Here is a 20373-nt window from a genome sequence, read left to right on the forward strand (position 1 = left end):
GAGGGAGAGAGCGCGGGGATTTAAAATGAGAGTGATTTCAATAAGGGAGGTAAAGCGAGGCGAGAATCTTACCAGTCACAGAAAAATGTCTGGGGCAATCGGCATGTGTAAATATGGTTCCAACACCAGTCTGGTTCAGGTGATACTGTTGTATGTTTCCATTGGGATGAGTTGGTTCGGACCAGCTCACATTGAGGGATGAAGGGCTTAAAGCTGTTAACACTGGAGGCTGCAAGCCCTCTGGGACTCCCTGGACTGTCACTGCCACCACCTAAACACACATATGGACATAGACGTACACACACACACACACACACACACCAAAACACATTTCTGAAATAAATAACACATTTGCTGGTAACCATCTGCCAAATACAGGCAAAACAAGGAACAATCATGTCTCCAAAATGAGTCTCATTCTAATGGCGACAACATGGACAGCGAGCCTTAGTTGACCTACTCTCTTACTTTAACATCCAAATAAATAAACAAACAAAAAAACAAACAAACCAAAAGCTACTTCAGCGGTGCAACCTGCAATGCAATGCAATGCAAAAAATGCTGCTTTTTCGTAGTGTTGTGACTCATAATCTTATTGTAAATTCCTTGTGTAGTATCTGTGGGGCCTGTGAAAGCTGGGTGAATGTGAGACCATAGAATCACAGGGCAATCTGCTGCTAATGGCAACAGGGATATCCTGCTTTAATAGACTGTCACTAGCACTTCCCCTACCTGTCCCACACAGTGCTATGCAATTAGGAGACTGCTACTACTGTGTGTGTTACTACACACACGCACACACACACACACACACACACACACACACACACACACACACACACACACACACACACACACACACACACACACACACACACACACACACACACACACACACAGGTACATGCAGGTATAGGGATAGGGAAAATCGGGGTAAATACAAAATAAAGTGTAGTATCAGCGAGTGCTGTTCACTCAGACGTCTGTCAAGATTTTTCTCCAAAATAAAGAAAATAAAACATATACTTTACGTGCTAAATACAGTACACTTAGAATAAAGTTGACTTAACTTTGCTTTGGTTGCCAACTTAACTCTGACTAACAGAAAGTACTGTAATATCCCGAACAGGCTGTTGATATGCTGACATACAGTCAAATGTGGGATTAACAGCTCAGATAATACATAGAATATAGATGCTTACATTTCACTACAGTAAAAGCTGTATACATACTGTACATGGAAGCATGACTCACTTGTAATGTTGGACACAAGATGACAGTAAAAGAGAAACTGGTCTTTGGACAGTGGAAAGGAGTGAGGAGACAACAGTTGCGAGAAACTGAAAAGTGCAACATCTGGATCGGGGGGATGACATAAGATAAATAACAGAGGGAACAGGACAAAGGATTCGTAGACAGAGGAGGACCAATCGCTCTTCCTCCCTCTCTAAGTGACCAACCACATTAGATTAGCACCTTCTGTTGTCACAGCAGGCGTGCGTTTGTGTGTGTGCCTGTGTTTGTTTGTCTGTGCCTGTCTGTGTGTGTGTGTGTGTGTGTGTGTGTGTGTGTGTGTGTGTGTGAGGGGGCTGATGCCAGGTAATTGCAGTGGTGTATTAGGTTAGCCCAAGTTATCCCATAATTGGGACTGTTTGGCCAATTTTCACTTGTGTACAAACTAATCCAACTCAGTCCCAGTCCTCTGCTGGAAGTGTGTGTGTGTGTGTGTGAAAAAGACAGAGAGAGAGAGAGAGAGAGAGAGAGAGAGAGAGAGAGAGAGAGAGAGAGAGAGGGAGGTAGAAAGAGAATGGAAGACAGAGATTGAGTTTGTGGTGTAACTGCTTACGGCTTTAGGAAATGTGCATGTTTCCTTATCGTTCCCAGTGAGGATGAGCAAGGCGCCTGTTTCCATATAGCGGATGTTTTTGCTATGAGAGGTCAAGTAAGTGCATCATTTGCATCGTGCTTTATTCTGTTAGATGTATGCAACATGTTAAGCTAGCCATTTTACCAACATCATCATCTCAAGAATGAATGGCATGGATATAACACAGTCAATATAATTTTAAGGCAGTGCTTTACTGAGTCTACCTGCTTTAAATAAATCAAGGTGTGTCCTGCTAAAAAAGTACTGGGAAATGGTAGATAATTTCCAAAAGAAGCCTTAAAGTACATTTAGGGTTGAGTGAATACAGGTCTTTTTGTCCTCTGGTCAAATACATAGCTACAAAGAAATGATATTGTGGAAGTAGGTAGATGAGTGCCAGCACATTATTCATATTGCCTTGATAAACAGTCTTTTCCCTAATGTTCAGATCTATTTTAAAGGGATAGTTCAGAATTTTGGACATAAGACCTATTTTCCAAGTGAGCCGGTGTGTTCAAGACGTCTGGAGACGTTTTCAAGAAATTTCTTTCAGTTCTTCTAGTTGCCGAGTTCGCTTATGCTATGGCTAGCGCAAGTCAATCGTTCTAGTTTTAGCATGGCATTAAAAACACTCATACCGACCCCACAGTGCACCCGAGGCAAATCAATTGTAACGGCAGACTATCGATGTACATATGTGTTGATAGAATGTTTGAAATAAAACCAACCTTGCATTTTTAAGGATTTATGTCTCAGCAGCAGCAGCGTGTCATACTTCCTAGTAGGCTATGGCAGCGGCGGAGTGATATCACCTAGCACTTATAAGTTACCTGTTCTATAATAGTTTGTTTACCTGCTGTCATTGCTACAGACGCAGATAGCCTGCAGTGCTAGTTTCTTCAATCTCACAGAAATGGCCACTTTTGGAGAATATACTGAAACTTTTGAGGAATCTGATGAGGAGTTTTTTTCCACCCAAACCCAACCGTACCTGTACGAGCCTGAATATACAGAGGAAGAATTGCGCGAGAGGGATGCTCCGAGGGTTTACGGACGGAGTAGAGGTCCGGGTTCACGGTGCGTAATTGTGGGTTCGCGTGGCTGTGGGCTGCCCGGTGTTTGCGTGAGGTCCACGCGCTTTTCACCCAGGTCTGAGGGCATGAGTCCCAACAATTTGTCCCGGTTCGATTGCCTATTTACGGGCAGTATTTTGGGCGGCGCGTCTTAGAGTTTTGAGTCCGCCGGAGAGTCCGCATGTGTGGATTCACGGAGCCGCCCGCTGCCCGGTGTAGGTCTGCGGTCCAAGGGCTTTTCACCCAGCTCTGAGGGCACAAGGCCCGAATATTCGGCGGTGTTCATGTGTCTATTTACCGGAGGGAATCCCTGCAACGCGTCCGAGGGTTTGCAGTGCGTAATTGTGGCTTCGCGTGGCCGTGGGCTGCCCGGTGTTTGAGTGAGCTCCGAGGGCTTTTCAGACAGCCTTGGGGGTATAAGTGCCGACAGTTCGGCCCGGTTCGATTGCCTATTTACGGGCAGTATTTCGGGCGGCGCGTCTTAGAGTTTTGAGTCCGACGGAGCAAAGTAGAATTCCGCTGCTGTTGAGAAAGTAGTTCCTCAAAAAATGGATGATTCATGCGATGCAGGGTTAGTTTTGTTTCAAATATTATTCTATCAACACAGATATGTACATCGACAGTCTAGTGTTTTAATTGATTTGCCTCGGGTGCACTGTGGAGTGGGCAAGACTGTTTTGCCTGTCTAGCTAGAACCATTGACTTGCGCTAGCCATAGCATAAGCGAACTCGGCAACTAGAAGAACTGAATGAAATTTCTTGAAAACGTCTCCAAACGTCTCTAACACACCGGCTCACTTGGAAAATAGGTCTTATGTCCAAAATTCCGAACTATCCCTTTAAAGGAAAACACCACCGCATTTCCATACTGAACTATGTTCTGCTCTGATGTTAGACGAGGTGATACATACCTCCCTCTCCTCTGTGCGTGCACTCAATGGCTCTTGCGCGCACTCCGCGCAGCGCTAATTTGCTAGCATGTAGCTTGTCCTTAGGATCCAAAGGGGGGTGAAGTTAGAAGCGACCAAGCACTTCCACGTTGTCCCTATTTAAATACGGTTACGTGAGTAGTTACACGACCCAAGTTTGGTTACACAAAATGAAACATGCCAATTTTTCTAAGCGGATAACAAGGATAACTATATAGTATGGCGGAATAACAACTGAAAGCACTTCGACGTCGGCGCAGTAATATCATCACTCCGCTCCCCCTCTTACTTCCGTCAATAGAACCTACGTGACCTGCACGCCGTCGCCTGCACTACCTGTAGTAGTTTGTGCACAGTTGAGGAAGCATCAGGTTGTAGTAAGATAGTTTGTGAACAATCAAACATCATGGTTATAACGTGCATCGTACAGGGTTGTGAAAACAAGCAGAAGGTATAGTCCCGTCATGTTTTGAGTGATGATATTACTGCGCCGACGTCGAAGTGCTTCCAGTTGTTATTCCGCCATACTATATAGTTATCCTTGTTATCCGCTGAGAAAAATTGGCATGTTTCATTTTGTGTAACCAAACTTGGGTCGTGTAACTACTCACGTAACCGTATTTAAATAGGGACAACGTGGAAGTGCTTGGTCGCTTCTAACTTCACCCCCCTTTGGATCCTCAGGAATATACTGGGACAAGCTACATGCTAGCAAATTAGCGCTGCGCGGAGTGCGCGCAAGAGCCATTGAGTGCACGCACAGAGGAGAGGGAGGTATGTATCACCTCGTCTAACATCAGAGCAGAACATAGTTCAGTATGGAAATGCGGTGGTGTTTTCCTTTAAGGTCACCAACATTGGATTTATCTCAGATTCTCCCACATTACCTGGGCTCCACTCTTCACATGGGTCTGGCTGCTCTAAAAAGTTACCCCATGATGATGATGATGACCATAAACACAGACTACTGGCTCCCTGATCATGAGTACATCCACTGATACGGATTGGCATTGCAGATATGGCAGCTGAGCAAGGCTGACATAAGGATTCTTGGTGATTTGTAATTATTATTACATTTCCAATAATAAATGCAAATCTGCAAAATTGCTTTACTGTAACACATTTAAAAAACAGATTCAATATGTACATAATGGGAAAGCAAATGTCATACTCTTGCCATTCTTTCCTTTATCACTGTCTAACATCCATCCATTCCTATTTCATCATCATTGTCATCATTATTCCGAGCATTCATTTATTGTATACATTAATAATTTATCTATCAACCCCTCACAACCTGTTCAACCTACTCTACCTCCATCTCACCCTATCCTGAACGTCCAGCCCTCCAGTGACACACAACAGGCTTCGTCTTTACGTAAGAATGTGCTCATCAAAATGATGAGATGTTAAATTAGCTTAAAAAAGCCAGAAAGACAGTTTTCACCGTGAGCTTTCATCACCCCTAAGCCGGAGAAATTAATTGTTGTGGTGATATCAGCTCTGCTACAGCCAGAGAGATAGCAGGGGGGAGTTCTGTGTGAAGCTATTATGGACGCTATCACAAACATCAGGGAGGCTCAGCAAATCCAGAGCCTCGTGTACGGGGGAGAGAGCGGAAACAAGGCTAAATAAAAACTTGTTCCAACATGGAACAACATCCCAAACTGCAGTTTCTTCACAACAAAGGATACACACATGTTTACAGTGTAAAATAACACTTGCAGAACAACTGAGCACCTGAAATGCAATGTATGTATGAGGAGGCGAAGTGGGTAAAAGGGCATTTAGCTGAAGGGCCACTGGGCAAACATGGATCAGATGAGCGGCCAACTGCAGGACACCAGTGTTGTAAGGATGCTCTTGTATGTTTAACCAACGTATGTCCAGGCAATTTCATCTTGACAGATCAAAACAGGAAAAAATTATCGTTGCACACTTGTAGTCAGTCAGGTAGGGGCTACCTCAGGTGCGTAGGAAAATAAGGGATGAGTTCAAGTCACAAAAGCAGCTCCTGCACACTATCGAAAACTATGGTCAATTTACTGATTAGCTGAGAAGAAGCTGATTTTTTCCCCCTCTCTGCGTTCTCTCTCAATCTCTTTCATACACAACACAAAAGCACACACCAACATACCTTTTCCAGCCCTTTCTTATCCTTTAATTGTTCCTAAATTAAAGGAATGAACTGAACTATAGAGTAAAGTGGTGCTTAGTTCAGTGAAGCTCAGTCCATCTTTAGAGGAGCCATTAGATAACCATGCAGGGGAATAATGTCTTATGAAATGGGGTTCTACAACAGAGTAAGGTTTTGGAAAGTATGTGTGAGTGTGTGTGTGTGTGTGTGTGTGTGTGTGTGTGTGTGTGTGTGTGTGTGTGTGTGTTGGTGTGTGAAATAGAGAGAGGTCTACATGGAGGGCTGACAGGACAGAGACAATCAAATAGTACAGAAAAGGAATCAATAGAAGAGACATTTCCTTACCAGTACAATCTGTAATATTGAGTATAATTCTCGTCTTTTTGTACAAAAAAACCCTCACAATTTAAGTGTTGCTTATCAGTCACTATTAGTTATCTCAATAGCTACTGCTGACATTTCAAGCCAAACTCCCAGTGCCCCCGAACTTTAGACTCCTAAAAACCTTAACCTTGAAGCAGACTTGGTATTATACTTGTGAGACAGGTGGTATAAGATTGGCTACGGACGCTGCTAATGAGGTGATACTGTGAGGGCAGAACCGTAATAGCACAAACACACATGAAGTCTTACCTGTGCACTGTCAGTGCAACCAGCTCGGTTACAGACCCTCAGCTGGTAACTGTATTCCTGGAAAGGCCCGATCCCACCCACATCAGTGAAACTGTTTTCATCACCTCGGTAACGCTCTTGCCCATCCCGCAGTATTACATAGTGGGTGATGTCTCCTGGTAAAATGGAAAAGCCACTTTTCAATTTCTTAATCCCATACCAACAGAATCATGAATACCTCTCTACTGAAGTTAACTCTACTGGATCAAAGCTACAGGAAAAGTGGATTTGGTGACACATGTACACACATACACACCATTAAGCCTGGCAGGTGCTTGCCATAGCAACTGGATGACGTCATCTCGTTCACCTAAGCGACTCCAGCGTGGCGGTGCCACTCCCCATGGTTTGTCTTCACTGGTAGATACTGTTATGACATCACTGGAGCCTCGTCCGAAGTTGTTCCAGCCCCTCACTCTGTACTCATAGGTGGTGAAGGGTTCCAGGTCAGAGTCTATAAGGGACAGCAGGGAAGGAAGTAAAAACAAAACACAATCAACACTTTAATTTATTACATTTGATTAATATTGAAAGTGCACAAATAATATAAACTATAATTCCAGCATGCAAACAATCATGTTGGTAGCAAGTACTATCTGAAGGGGAAAATTATTTAATAAAAAGAAGTGGTTAACTGGAAATTGGCAATCAGTAAATTATCAAAAATAAATGTAAACATCAGGCCGTTACTGAAGCGTTTTGGGAGATGGGTATTGGCGGTAAGGGGAGGTATACATACAGGAGCATGTTTACATACAGATTCACTTCCACACGCTCACACACACATGTGCATTATGTTTAGGAGTGTTAGGGGACCGCTGCTGTAAATGAGCCCACGTTTTAACCGCCAGTCGGGGACTTTTGTCTTTACTACTGTGATAAATGAAGCAGAAAAACACACACAGCGACACACATTTAAATAACAACAAACACTGATACATAACACCTGAAAAAAAGGTTTGATTGAAAACAAATTTGAAAAAGTATAAATATAAATTGGGTCTACAGTATATATTCATATCCCTCAATGCACGTGTGTTGCTATCTGTGTTTGATCTACCTTAGGATTTTTCCCAGACTACTATAGCATACCCTGCGTGTGTGTGTGTGTGTGTGTGAGAGAAACATCTGGTGTATGGTGGGTGGCGACAGCTTTATGTGCCTCTGCCCAGATGGTGTCACAGCATTGCCTAGAAACTCTTATCCTAACCACTGCCACACACACAAAGTAAGGGAAACGCACACACACACACGCACACACATTCACTCCAGAAGCACACTAAAATGGTAACTAACTGAATAGTAAAGCACACTAAAAAAAAATAATAATAAATAAATAAAAAATGTAATTATTGCACAACCAACCATATACACACATATCATCCACATCCACAATTAGTCTTCATTAAACAGAAGTAACTACCCACATAAATAATGTGCGGATGGAGTGGAAATCCTGACACGCACGCCCACAAACACCAAGACACACACATGCACACCTGCAGCTTCACAAACTCCCTTTAGGCTGATAAAGAGTGGAGACCGTTGAAATGGCATTTAAAAGCCCATTTCTAAGTTTTAATGACACACAAGTGTACAGCGTGGAGAGAGTTACCATGTTAACAGCTATCAATGTACACTGCAACAGCTGTCTAGGTGTGTGTGTGTGTGTGTGTGTCAGAGCGTGTGGAAGAGCATCTGTCTCTTAAGCCCATTGATTGCAGCGGCTGACACATTTAGAGTAAATGCAGAATTGGTTTCCTGCAGGCTCGAACATTTCTACGAGCAGTGTGTTTCACAGATGGCTATACTCCGTGCTAGTTATTCTTCATGGTTGCTCGGAGGTTAGAAGCAGGGATGCGAATGGTCATAATGTTTAAAACTCAAACACATCAGGCACACAGAGGCATGCTGACACCAGAAACGATGATGTGATTAAAATGTAAACTTTAATTGAGCTGAATGGTGATGCTTCTGACTAAGTATTCATACCGTCTACACATTTGGAATACAACAGCATGTAAAAGATGTAGAGGGTCCAACGTGTATAAGGTCACTCGGGTGATTTGACCTTATTAAACTACAAGACCTTTCCAGGACAGATATCGGTCTATCTGATGAGAACACACAACCGACTCAAATTTTAGTTTTCAAACACTAACAAGCTGACTATGCTAATTGCTATAGAAAAATACTTGTTTGGTAATAAATTGTATTTTCCTGTTTTTTTTAACACAAAAACACTGATTACCTGTATAGGTGTATCCGTTGGCATCTCCGCTGTACACGACCTCCTCGTGCGAAGGGCACGAGCCTCTTTCGGGCTGCAGGTTCTCAGTGCGTGTGTGACTGTGTGCCATTTTGTATGCGTTATCGCTGCTGTTTGTATGTGCAGACAGGCCCCTAGTGAGAGTTTCACGAGTGGTGTTGATGGAAGGTGGGTACGCTGTGGAGGGTTTATCAGGGAGTGCAGACAGGACCCACGTGCAGGCGCTCGTAGATGGATCGAGGTCACAGGAGCCACAGTAAGCTGTAGAGGCTGCAGCTGCAGGACACACGGTGCCCTGCAAACATTGGTGCTGTACAGAAGAAAAAGGGAGAGACAAACTTTTTTGTTTACTATTATCTCAAATTCTGAATCGTCACTCCGGCTCTCACACACGGTACAAGTAGAATGTAGCCATGAAGGCATGTGTGTGTATGTGGGTGGTGAGCATGGTCCTTAATGACATCATTAGAGCTAATGAGAGCTCCTACCCTATGTCCCTGTGTGCGTGCGCCTCTGCTTCTGTATGTGTGTGTCTGTCTGTCTCATGCCGACTTAGGAACACACAAACACCACATGACCCCAGTTGATAAATGGAGGCTGGCCCAGTCCCCCAACTCCTGATGTGACCATGAGTGTGCTTTTGGGAGAGAGGGAGACACTCTTTCTACCAATATCTGCTGGATGGCCGGTTCTTTTTTCTACCGGGGTGGCTTGCATTACTAAAACATGGAAGTTACGTGGGAATTGCATGGATATATTTATTGGCAAGTCACCTCTCCTCTTTGCCTTTCCACTAATATGCACTATGCAGGGAATATAGATACAAAATATAAATAAGATTCTTTACAATTAATTTCATCATTCAAAAGACACTTCTGCTGGACATTTAAACGATATGTCCGACCTGAAGGCCCAACTGGGACAAAACGCATGCAAAATGTGAAAAAGTGCCAGAAAGCTACTGTATCAAGCACATTTGGTTTTAAAATGTGACTGCTAGAACTGTGTTCTTCATCTGTGGTGCACGAAGAAACAACAGAGAGTACTTTCCTATCTTTGAGAAGACATTCATTAACACACACACACACACACGCACACACACGCACACGCACACACACTATGAAGGTAAATCGATGTCAAAACACTTAGAAAGATGCGCAGCAGCGTGTGTGTGAACGCATGGTTATTTGTTATGCGTGCGTGCGTGCGTGCGTTGTCGTGCGCAGGTTGTATGTCACGCGTAACAAGAAGCTGCGTACATATGAAGCAGCGTGCGCACGTCTGTCTGTCACTGTTTGACAAATGTTGTTACGCGTTCACACGCACGTGCGGGCGCAGATTCTGATGCTGCGCGGCCGGAATTGATCTGCTGTGCGCACCTACTCCGCGTAACTTGAACGCGTAATGTAGTTGGCCTGTTCATTTCAGTCAACCAGGGGAGGCAACTACATTACACGCTCATGTTACGCGGAGTAGGTGCGCACAGCAGATCAATTCCGGCCGCGCAGCATCAGAATCTGCGACTGCACGTGCGTGTGAACGCATAACAACATTTGTCAAACAGTGACAGACAGACGTGCGCACGCTGCTTCATATGTACGCAGCTTCTTGTTACGCGTGACAGTCTGCGCACGTCGTTTCCGCGTACATGTGAGCGCCTGACAAAAATGTTCAATTATCTTCATGCGAGTGTTAATGCGTGCGTTCGCTAAAAAACGCATGAATGTTACGCGTAGTTACTCCGCGTAATGTGATCACAGGCGTGCAGCAGCCATCACGCGTGAACGTGCGCGTGAACACGATTCTGACGCCATACACACACACACACACACACACACACACACACACACACACACACACACACACACACACACACACACACACACACACACACACACACACACACACACACACCTGTATTAACAGGCCGGGAGTGGGTTTGTCAGCACACACGTGTCGTTGAGGGTCATAGCCAATCCCACTGCAGCATCCCTCTTCCTGATGTATGACATTTGACCCGCAGCACTGCAGTGTCACTGTGGCATTGCCAGCAGGGTGCATTGTGGGATATCCATCATTACCCACACAGCAAAGAGAGGTTGACACGTTCATGTACTGTTGACCACAGCAGATGAAACCTAAAGACAAGAAAACATCAAATTATTGTTTTAAACATACTTTCACTTATGGTTGTACTCTTGCAGGAATTTCTTTAAGGAACCCCTTCCACTACTCATTTAAGGGCTAAACTGATGGGTGTGTCTTTAAAGTCTTTATTTAATTAGTTATCATTTACATGCAGTTTCTAAATGCATGTGCTGTATGAAATCATGATTATATATTTCTATTATTTTCCTGATCACCTCTTCTTGTCCTCCTCTGCTTCTCCATTCTTTAGCAGAACAATGTCTAATACTACTCGTCTTCTACCTTCTCACCCTTTTCTCCTCCTTCCACAACCCTGTAGCTCAGAGATGCCAGGGTGAAATTGGACAGGGGGGGCCAGATTTTTTTCAAGTGAGACATCAGGGGGCCGGATTACACTTTCGGACTTAAAAGGCCAAACATTGACTCAACACATGGATAGGTAGGCTATTTGAAATTATTCATGAAGGCCTACACATCAAAAAGAAATTGCATTGGCACCAAAATAGCCTCACAATGAGGCCTAAATTACATACATTACAAAGGAGGATGATTGACAGGCACTCTCCTTCATACAATCACGTGCACACTTCATGGCTGATTTCAAACCGACCAACATGGCGGCTCGTTAGGAAACTTTCTCTAGTTTTACGACAATAGTTCACCGAAACGTGTTTCTGAAAACATTTTATGTGAGAAATAAGCTATGCAGTTGCTGAATCTGTCTTTATTTTAGATCGACAACATTCAGTTTAAAAGATTTTCGAGAGCTTGCGGGAGGCAGCGGCGCACCGTCTCCACACTTGCCGTGCGTCGAATGCATTGCAGGGCATACCGTAAATCCTTTGATATAGCCTCAGCCAAAATCTTTGCAACGCAAACCTGACAATGAATGGGAAGGGTGGAAATAAGGCTGCCTGTCGACCCTTGCCCCGGCCAATGTGACTGGCCGGTAATAGAATACAGGCCAGTATTAGAGGATTTACGGTATATATTTAAAAAAAAAAATAGATAAAATAATAATTAAAAAAAATATTCTCCCCTTATCACCCGCAGGCCGGATGTGACATACAGTCGGGCCGGGTCCGGCCCGCGGGCTGTAACCCTGGAATCCCCGCTGTAGCTCATCTTGTTTTATGCTCTTCTCTCCATACTGTAAAAAGATTCAGGCCATGCTGGACTACATCTTTTCTCCTCTACACTTCTATAACTCCAGTTTCCTCTTCTCTTCAAACCCCATATTCTGCACAGAAACTGTATTTACTGCTCTGAATATTAGTGTGCATCATCTCTTATCGTCTCTTATCCTGCTCTCCTCCCCTGCACGCCTATTTTCCTCTCCCGTATTCATCTTTCCATATAGCAGTAATATTCAGGCTATGCTGTCGAAAGAGCGCAGGGGGAGAGGAAGTGTGTTTTTCTCAGAGCTGCCATCTCTGACAGTGATAGGTGATGTCTTTCTGCTACCACTTCACCTTCAGCAGCAAGGTGACATTTAAAATACATGCTATCACTCCATTTCCCTGTAAATGCTTTGCGCTGAATACCAAATCTCAAGCCATGTTTCATCACATTCGCCGACGCTTCCTATTTCAAATTCAAATAACTTGAATCCCTTTGAAGGACTGACAAATTAAAACTGTTTTAGTGCATGAGGTAGAACTTCTTGGTGGAGAAAATAATGTTTTAATGTACAGCACCAGTCAAATGTTATACTTGACTCTGTTAGAAAAGCTGCTGAACAAGTCTTTGGTATATCGTTGACTGACTAAGGTTACCTACAACTTGTAAAAATAAACTTATTTCACCCAATTGTGATACCCCAAAATAGAAAAGAAGTGTGTGTGTGAGGAGGTCATAGTGATGAGAGTGAAACAAAACTGGCAGCACTGGTGGAGGAGCTATAAAAAACAAATGAGAGCTAAAGATTAAAGAGTAAACATTGTTTCTCCTCCCCAGTTGCGTTCCTAATGACACAAGTTGAGCTTAGTTTGGTTGAGGGGGAGGACTGTCAAGCTTTGGCCTTGCAATGGATTAGAGCTATGATATTGTCTTGCTATAATACTGAGTCAGCAAAGTAACCCCCTGCTGTGAGGATGAAAATACAAATGAGCATGGCACGGCACGGCTAAAATATTGTGCCAATGGGAAAAAGGACAAATTGTATTTTAATGAGAGAGACCATTTTGAATCAGTCTGAAATGTATTTTTTTTTTAAATAATTAATCAATATATATATATATATATATATATATATATATATATATATATATATATATACACACACACACACACACACACACACACACACACATATATATATATATATATATATATATATATATATATATATATATATATATATATATATATATATATTATAATGAATCGATACATTTAGCAAATTCATCCCAATGGCTGATGACATGCTGATATGTGGCACTATCTACCCCCAGCTGTGTGGCCCATTTTATTTGACAGCAGACATTAAACACTAAGTCATTGCTTCATACCGTGGCCTCGTCCTTTAATGGGGCTGCAGCTAGTTGTGGAGTGATAAATAACTTATTGTTTAACAACCCAATCAGCATTCACCCTTTGCACACATGAAAAACCTGTTCATTTAAGCAATCATTTCACTTAAAGGCCAAAAGTGGAGAATGGCACATATCGACTCCCGGTGCTGTTGCGGCGCATTATATCCTCGCCGCATCCATCACGGGCAACATGTGACAGGAAAATGCATGTGTGTGTGTGTGTGTGATTGTGTGACATAAAGGCAGTCTGACGGCTAGTAACTCACTTAGCAGCAGCAGCTGTTGCGGAGCAGGGGCTTGGTGGCCAATTCCCCCAGCGCCTTACTTCAGCTTCAATGACGCGCAAATAAACAGCTCAACACTTTTCCAAAATAGCTTCCCTCTCCACTCATCGCTCGTCCTCTCAGCATCTTCACCTGTACTCCACCCATCCATCCAGACACTCGGCCCTCTGCGGCGCACAATTTTAATGTCTCCCTACCATTCAGTCCTTTGCAGTCAGACTCTCTGTCTATGTGTTGTTCAACATTAACTTCGCATATCTTGAGTCTCCCTCTCGTTCTCTTTCTGACTCATGGCAACTTCATCACCTGTGACCTGAAGTTCAGGAGTTATCACCACACTCAATGTGATCTTGCTTCCCTAACTTCTGCTTCCACCTTCGCTTGACCATGACTACGTGTTCCTCATCATCTTTACATCTTCCTAATTTCCCTCTCCACTATTGCCCTGAGTATCTCTCTCTCTCTCTGTATCCACTCACTTTATAGGCCCACATTGCTTGTTTACTGTTCTGCAACTTCACTATTGTATTATCACCCATTCAGCTGAAATCCAATCCCTGTCTTTGTAAGTGTTATCTGTGTATGGTTGTGTGTGTGTGTGTGTGTGTGTGTGTGTGTGTGTGTGTGTGTGTGTGTGTGTGTGTGTGTGTGTGTGTGTGTGACATGCTTGTACATTTGTGTTAACGTGTCAAAAACACACCTTCTATTTTTTTCTTCCTCTCTGTAGCTGTGTGTGTGCATGTGTGTGTATGTGTGTGGACAACATTTTATCACACACCTCTTGTTTTCTCTCTAGCCCCGCAGAATGCTTCAGCCCTAATCTTCAGATTTACGTTGGATTTGCATACATTCGGTAATAGCATCGGGAGCGCCGCGTCAACACAGGGTGCTTAGACAACGTGAATTATTATTAGGGTTTCAGTCATTTCACTTAATGATAAGTCAATATTTAGCTCCGCCAATGAACTACTGATAAAAATGTGTGTTGTGGATTAGGGTTATCCAAGCTCTCTAGGAGACCAAAACCCCTCCACAACTTTAAACAAACCAAACACTTTTAAATACCTGAATACATTACAAGGGGTTTGGCACGTGCAGACCACGTGCGCACATGCTCAGTTTGTGGGCATGCAAACAAACGCAAGCACGCACGCACGCACGCAGGCACACACACACACACACACACACACACACACACACACACACAAGCCGATAGTTATTAACAAATTATGCTTTGGACCATTTTATCTTATTAAACATATACAGTGTATACTGGTATTGGCATTTATGCTGGCCATTAAGTTACAACACACTGCAAAGAACAGACACTTAGAGATATGTTTGAAAATATGATTGGATTTGAATTTAATCTGTTGACATAAATATTGGTTGAAGAAAGCTTTACTGTATCGTGCATCCCAATACACAGATACATAAAAGTACCTGCACTTGATATATGTATTCATACTTAGAGACGGATCATCTGTGCTCTTAACAATCCCAGATATATTAATTTTCTTTATTTATGTAACCCTTTTACCACCGGCTCGTGTATTAAGGAACCCACCTTATGCTCTAAAGTGAAGCCTTAACCTTAATTCAATATTTTATGGTAAAAGAAACATCTCAAATAGTAATAACTGTCTAGGGTAATATATGATTCACACTCTCATCCATAAAAGTTCAGAGGCTATAGGGAATACACTCCGACCTGTAAACTCTGATGTCATGCAGAATGCAATACTTTAAAGGAAAAACACAATGCAATAATACAAACACAGGATATACATTTTAGAAAAATGTATTCACACGTATGCAGGAGAAACACATTCACCATTAATGAAAACAAAAAATTAGTGATGTTACGAGATGGGCCGAGGCTTCGAAGCGTGTGTCGAGTAATGGAGGGGGCGTTTCCGCGAAGCGTGTATCGAGGCTTGCTTCATTTAGGGGAGGGGCCAAAAATGATGGCGTCCGAAGCCTCGCTGCCCGGCTGTACCACGTGACTGCTTCGGGAAGTGGTTCAGAGTTTGCCGCGAGGTTTTACAGCTATAGACCCCTCAGGCTCCATTCAAAATGTGGGTTTTGAAGCTGAGTTGCGGTCAGTTGAGAGTTTGGATAGTTTGGGGAGTTTGGATAGTGTTTATATAATTTGGAGAGTTTAGGGAGAGAGAGAGAGATTTAGGAGAGTGATGATTTTACCATTTGGGGAAAATGTACACACACAGAATACATTCAAACAATTTATTATACACATATGTGATCATTTATGTACAGAAATCATTTTATCATGGAGCGGCCGGTGGCGCAGTGGTTAGGGCAGCCGCCTCATGTACAGAGGCTCAACGTCCTCGATGCAGCGATCACGGGTTCGACCCTCGGCCCGGGATTAGTTTCCCCCAATGTCTCCTCCCTGTTACCACACTGTCTGTATAGAATAATATAACTGCTTGAATGATCTTTAAGTAATTATTTGGCCATCCATTTTTTGTAATTCATACTCATTCCCAACAGACACAAAAATGCAATGCATCACACATTGGGCCCTAGTTTCGTGGCGCTGCGCAGGGTGGCGGAGCCGGCGTAATGCAAGTTTCGACCCGCGCAGCCTTGCGCACAGTCAGTTTGGCAGTTTGGTGGATCGCCTGCGCCAAGATGGGTGTGGCGGCGCAGCAGGGGGAAGCGTCACAGATTCAGCTTGGCGTAGCGGAAGTTTCGTGGGAAAAAGCCTCGCCGAGACTTCGCCGAAAGCCCGCCAGCTCCAACCTGGTCTACTCTCTGCGCAAGGCGCAAATAAAGTCCATTCATTCAATGCGAATCACAGCTGGCAGAGTGGAAGTTTGGCTGACGGCGCGCAGTGCGCACACGTCACCGAGACCTCACAGGCAGGTTTCCACAGTTCAGTTCCAGGCACATTTAAATACAATAAATAATCACAACAAACACTATTTAATGCAACTAATTGAATCAACACGTGAATTTATATCTATATAGATTGTCCCGTCACATCTGACGTCAGATCAAAGGCGGATGGCACGCATAACGGAAACTCAGCCTCTCGGACCAAAACATCTCCCTCTCGCTCTCCTGTTTTTTATAATATCGGCATTGTTATTATTATGATACGCACGCACAGCGCGTGGTAGGAGCGGCGGCGTTGCTTCTGTCATCGGGTTGAAAAGTGACGGAACTTGCACTGAACCTCCCCTAACTCATTAAAGGTGAGGAGAGGAGCTCATTTGATTGGTGAAGATCTGAATCGGCTGTATTAATCCCAGTCCACGCCTCGTCTCCTCCTCGTCTCCCACTCACGCCTTCTTCTCCTCCCTCTTTCCCACTTGCGCGGGTGGGCGAGACGGGAGGTGTGCCTGCGCGAGCCTGCGCGGTGCACGAAACTTGCAAAATCCAGGCAGACACACCCCGTCGGCGTGGCGCAGGTGCGCTGACTGCTGACTGCACCTGGGGTGCAGTCGAATAGTCAAAAAATAAGGTCCTAACTCCTATTCCTATCTCCTATTCCTTGACCTCTGGGGAAAACGTCACGGGGTCAAGGAAAGGCGATAGGAGAACTCAAAAGGACTTAGGAATAGTCGACCGCGGTGTTCAGAGAATCCGACCGGACTTTCACTAAGCTACGTCATTATATCGCGGCCGCTGATGATTGACAGCTGATGATCGGCACCGGCGATTGACGTGCGTCTGCGCTGGAGAAACTACAATAATGGACTACAAAAAGCGCATCTTCCACTTCTCCACATGTTGGTTTTATCAACAGCTGGTTCACTGACCGGCTTCAGGTCCAGCAGCTCCTCCTTTCTGTTTGACCGTTGTTTTATTTACTTTTCATTTGTGGTTTTAGTTTCGTTTTTGTCAAACATTTGTAACATGATTGAAATAAATAAAAAAAAAACATTAAATTATTATCACTGTCCACACATTTATCATCACTATTCCAATTACTCTGTCTGCATGAAAGTCATTGTTAAATATGTAAATGCACCTATCGTTTGTTTTCATGAACGGCCGAGGTGTGCGGCACTTTAAATGTTGCTCTCGCAAAGAATTGTGGGTCGGCGTAATCTCCTTTCCTATGGCATAGGAAGGTCCGTTGCATCCTATGCTAAAGGAGCTCTGAAAGGAAGCATTGGAGCTCCTTTCCTATGCATTAAGAGAATTCGAACAGCTCTTATCATGGCGGCCACTTGTTTACTTCCGGGTCACTTCTTCAGTTAGGAACCTTCCTAAGCAAAAAAGACTATTCGACTGCACCCCTGGTCTACGAAACTAGGGCCCATTATGTGGTTCAGATACAGCTGCCTGTAATTTTTACACTTGGCCAGTAGGTGGTTTTGTGTGCACATGAAGCTTCGAGAAATGAACCCTTTCTTGAACCAATTGGCTCAAGTGGTTCGATGCCTCATGAGGCTTCATCTCACCATCACTACAAAAAATAGAAACCCCGAGTAGTGATAGTTTGTCCCTCAGACTATCTAATTTTGAGTGCACTCTTAGTTTAGTTTCATTGGCGCACTTTAGTTGGAGCTCATGATGGAAACCTTTTATAACGGTACCTCCAGGTGTCGGTGAAATCAGCGGGACCCGGCCGCAGCTGATGAATGGCACCTTCGTCGCGGTCGCAACCGTCTCCGTCCGCAGCAGCTCGCAGTGACAAAGCTCCGTCTCCCACGGCAGCAGCGAAGCAGCCTTCGTCGCCGATACTCTCCTAGACGACCCGGCGAAGCTCCTCCCGTCCGCGCAGACGGTATCTCCTTTCGACAATGACCGTGTTGTTAGCCTAGCTCCTGCTAGCTAACTTAGCCGAACTTGCTTCGTGTCCTCCAAACACAAACGCGGCAGGGAAAAGTCAAACTCCACCACACAACGCGTTTTCCGACAACAGTTCACGGTCCGATGAGGAAACGGACAAAACCACGACATTGACGAAACCCACCGTCCAACACCAAAACAGTCCAATACTAACGCCTCAACGCCATTTCACGTTGCTGCTTCTTCTTCTTCTTCTTCTTCTTCTTCTTCTTCTTCTTCTTCTTCTTCTTTCAAACCCATGAAATTATATTTTTAATATCACCCATTTTAAACATAAATCATTAATATCAAATTATTATTTATGTTACTTTTAACCTCACCATTACGACTGCTGTTTTATCTGTAACTTATTCCCATGAAAACAATAAAATAAATACATCTGATATTTATCAGAGTATTACATTTAATTTTTATTATAGTTCAGAATGCTTTTTTTCAGAGTTCTTTTTTATGGGGTAAATATATATATTTGTTGTTATGCATTTGTTTAAAAAAACACATGCACATACACACACTCACTGCAGGAAGGAGTGTATGCGCTTGTGTGTGTGTGTGTGTGTGTGTGTGTGTGTGTGTGTGTGTGTGTGTGTGTGTGTGTGTGTGTGTGTGTGTGTGTGTGTGTGCACAGACGCACTTTGTGCTCCAGAGGGGCCAGACTATATGCCATGTCAAGAGATGAAATCGCACTGGATTGACTTTCTCACACAGTGCACAGTGTTCCCCTGTGGACACACACATGTGGATGTTGGGCCAGCAAGCACACATACATAATCAAAGACACACACACACACCTACTCTTTTCCCAGCTGACTGGTTGTCCTCTTGTCTTCCTGATGTCTTTTTTTTTAAATTCATCTCAACTACATTAACAGCTGGGCATGTGTGTGACATTTTGTGCATTTGTGGGTATATTGTGGGTGTATACATCTTCAGTGTGTGTGTGTGTGTGTGTGTGTGTGTGTGCTGAGCTTATGGAAGTGCTTTGGTGGCAATTATAGTTTCACCACTCTACAGGGATTCACTAAAAACTGAGACACAGCAAGCAGCTGTTCATGTGTGTGTTTAAACTGTCTGTGTGAGAGAGGGACTGAGACGGAGGGAGAAAGTGATAGAGAAATGAACAAGTAAAAGAGTTTGACAAAGTGATAAAACAGGAAAAACAAATAAAGTGAGATGAGATGAGTCAGATTAGGAAAAATAAAGAATGTAACATATTGTATTTCATGTCTATTGATAGACAAAAATCATCTGTTTTGTTAGTATGCTTATCAAGCACATAGGTGCACTGAGCCACAGATAGTTACACTGTTTAAGGTGGATGAAAAAGATGATTATAGAGAATCATCGCCTTAATTGGCCAAGTATGTGTGCACATACAAAGAATTTAAATCGGTTATTTTATTAAGTTTTTTTTTTTCATGTCTGGATGTACTTGCACAGAATTAGAAATAGCAGTCAGTCAAATAAACGTTAAGGATCTACAGGACTGTCACTTACACAATTATTCCAAAAATAGCTGCATATATAAATATCATATAAAAGAAGCAATGACCAAGTCAGTGTTCTCAAAGTTGTAAGATAAGCTTTTCTGTCAACCACAGAAACACACAAAAAAATTATAGAGATGTTAAAT

At 43.4% G+C, this 20373-nt stretch overlaps 2 protein-coding genes across 2 annotated transcripts in view; one reads left to right on the top strand and one right to left on the bottom strand.

Annotated features, from left to right (window-relative positions):
• The window catches only part of kif28 (kinesin family member 28), a 183067-nt gene that overhangs the window by 139570 nt on the left and 23124 nt on the right, over positions 1-20373 (top strand). The gene's annotated exons all lie outside the window — the stretch shown is intronic.
• Positions 1-20373, bottom strand: part of ush2a (Usher syndrome 2A (autosomal recessive, mild)) — a 273785-nt gene that overhangs the window by 47928 nt on the left and 205484 nt on the right. The window contains 5 exon segments of the mRNA XM_084005786.1: positions 73-271; positions 6640-6794; positions 6935-7132; positions 8930-9257; positions 10862-11085. Of these exon segments, the coding sequence (XP_083861912.1) occupies positions 73-271; positions 6640-6794; positions 6935-7132; positions 8930-9257; positions 10862-11085 (1104 nt within the window).

This window comes from Eutrigla gurnardus, assembly GCF_963514095.1.
Source record: "Eutrigla gurnardus genome assembly, chromosome: 1".
NCBI classification, from domain to species: domain Eukaryota; kingdom Metazoa; phylum Chordata; class Actinopteri; order Perciformes; family Triglidae; genus Eutrigla; species Eutrigla gurnardus.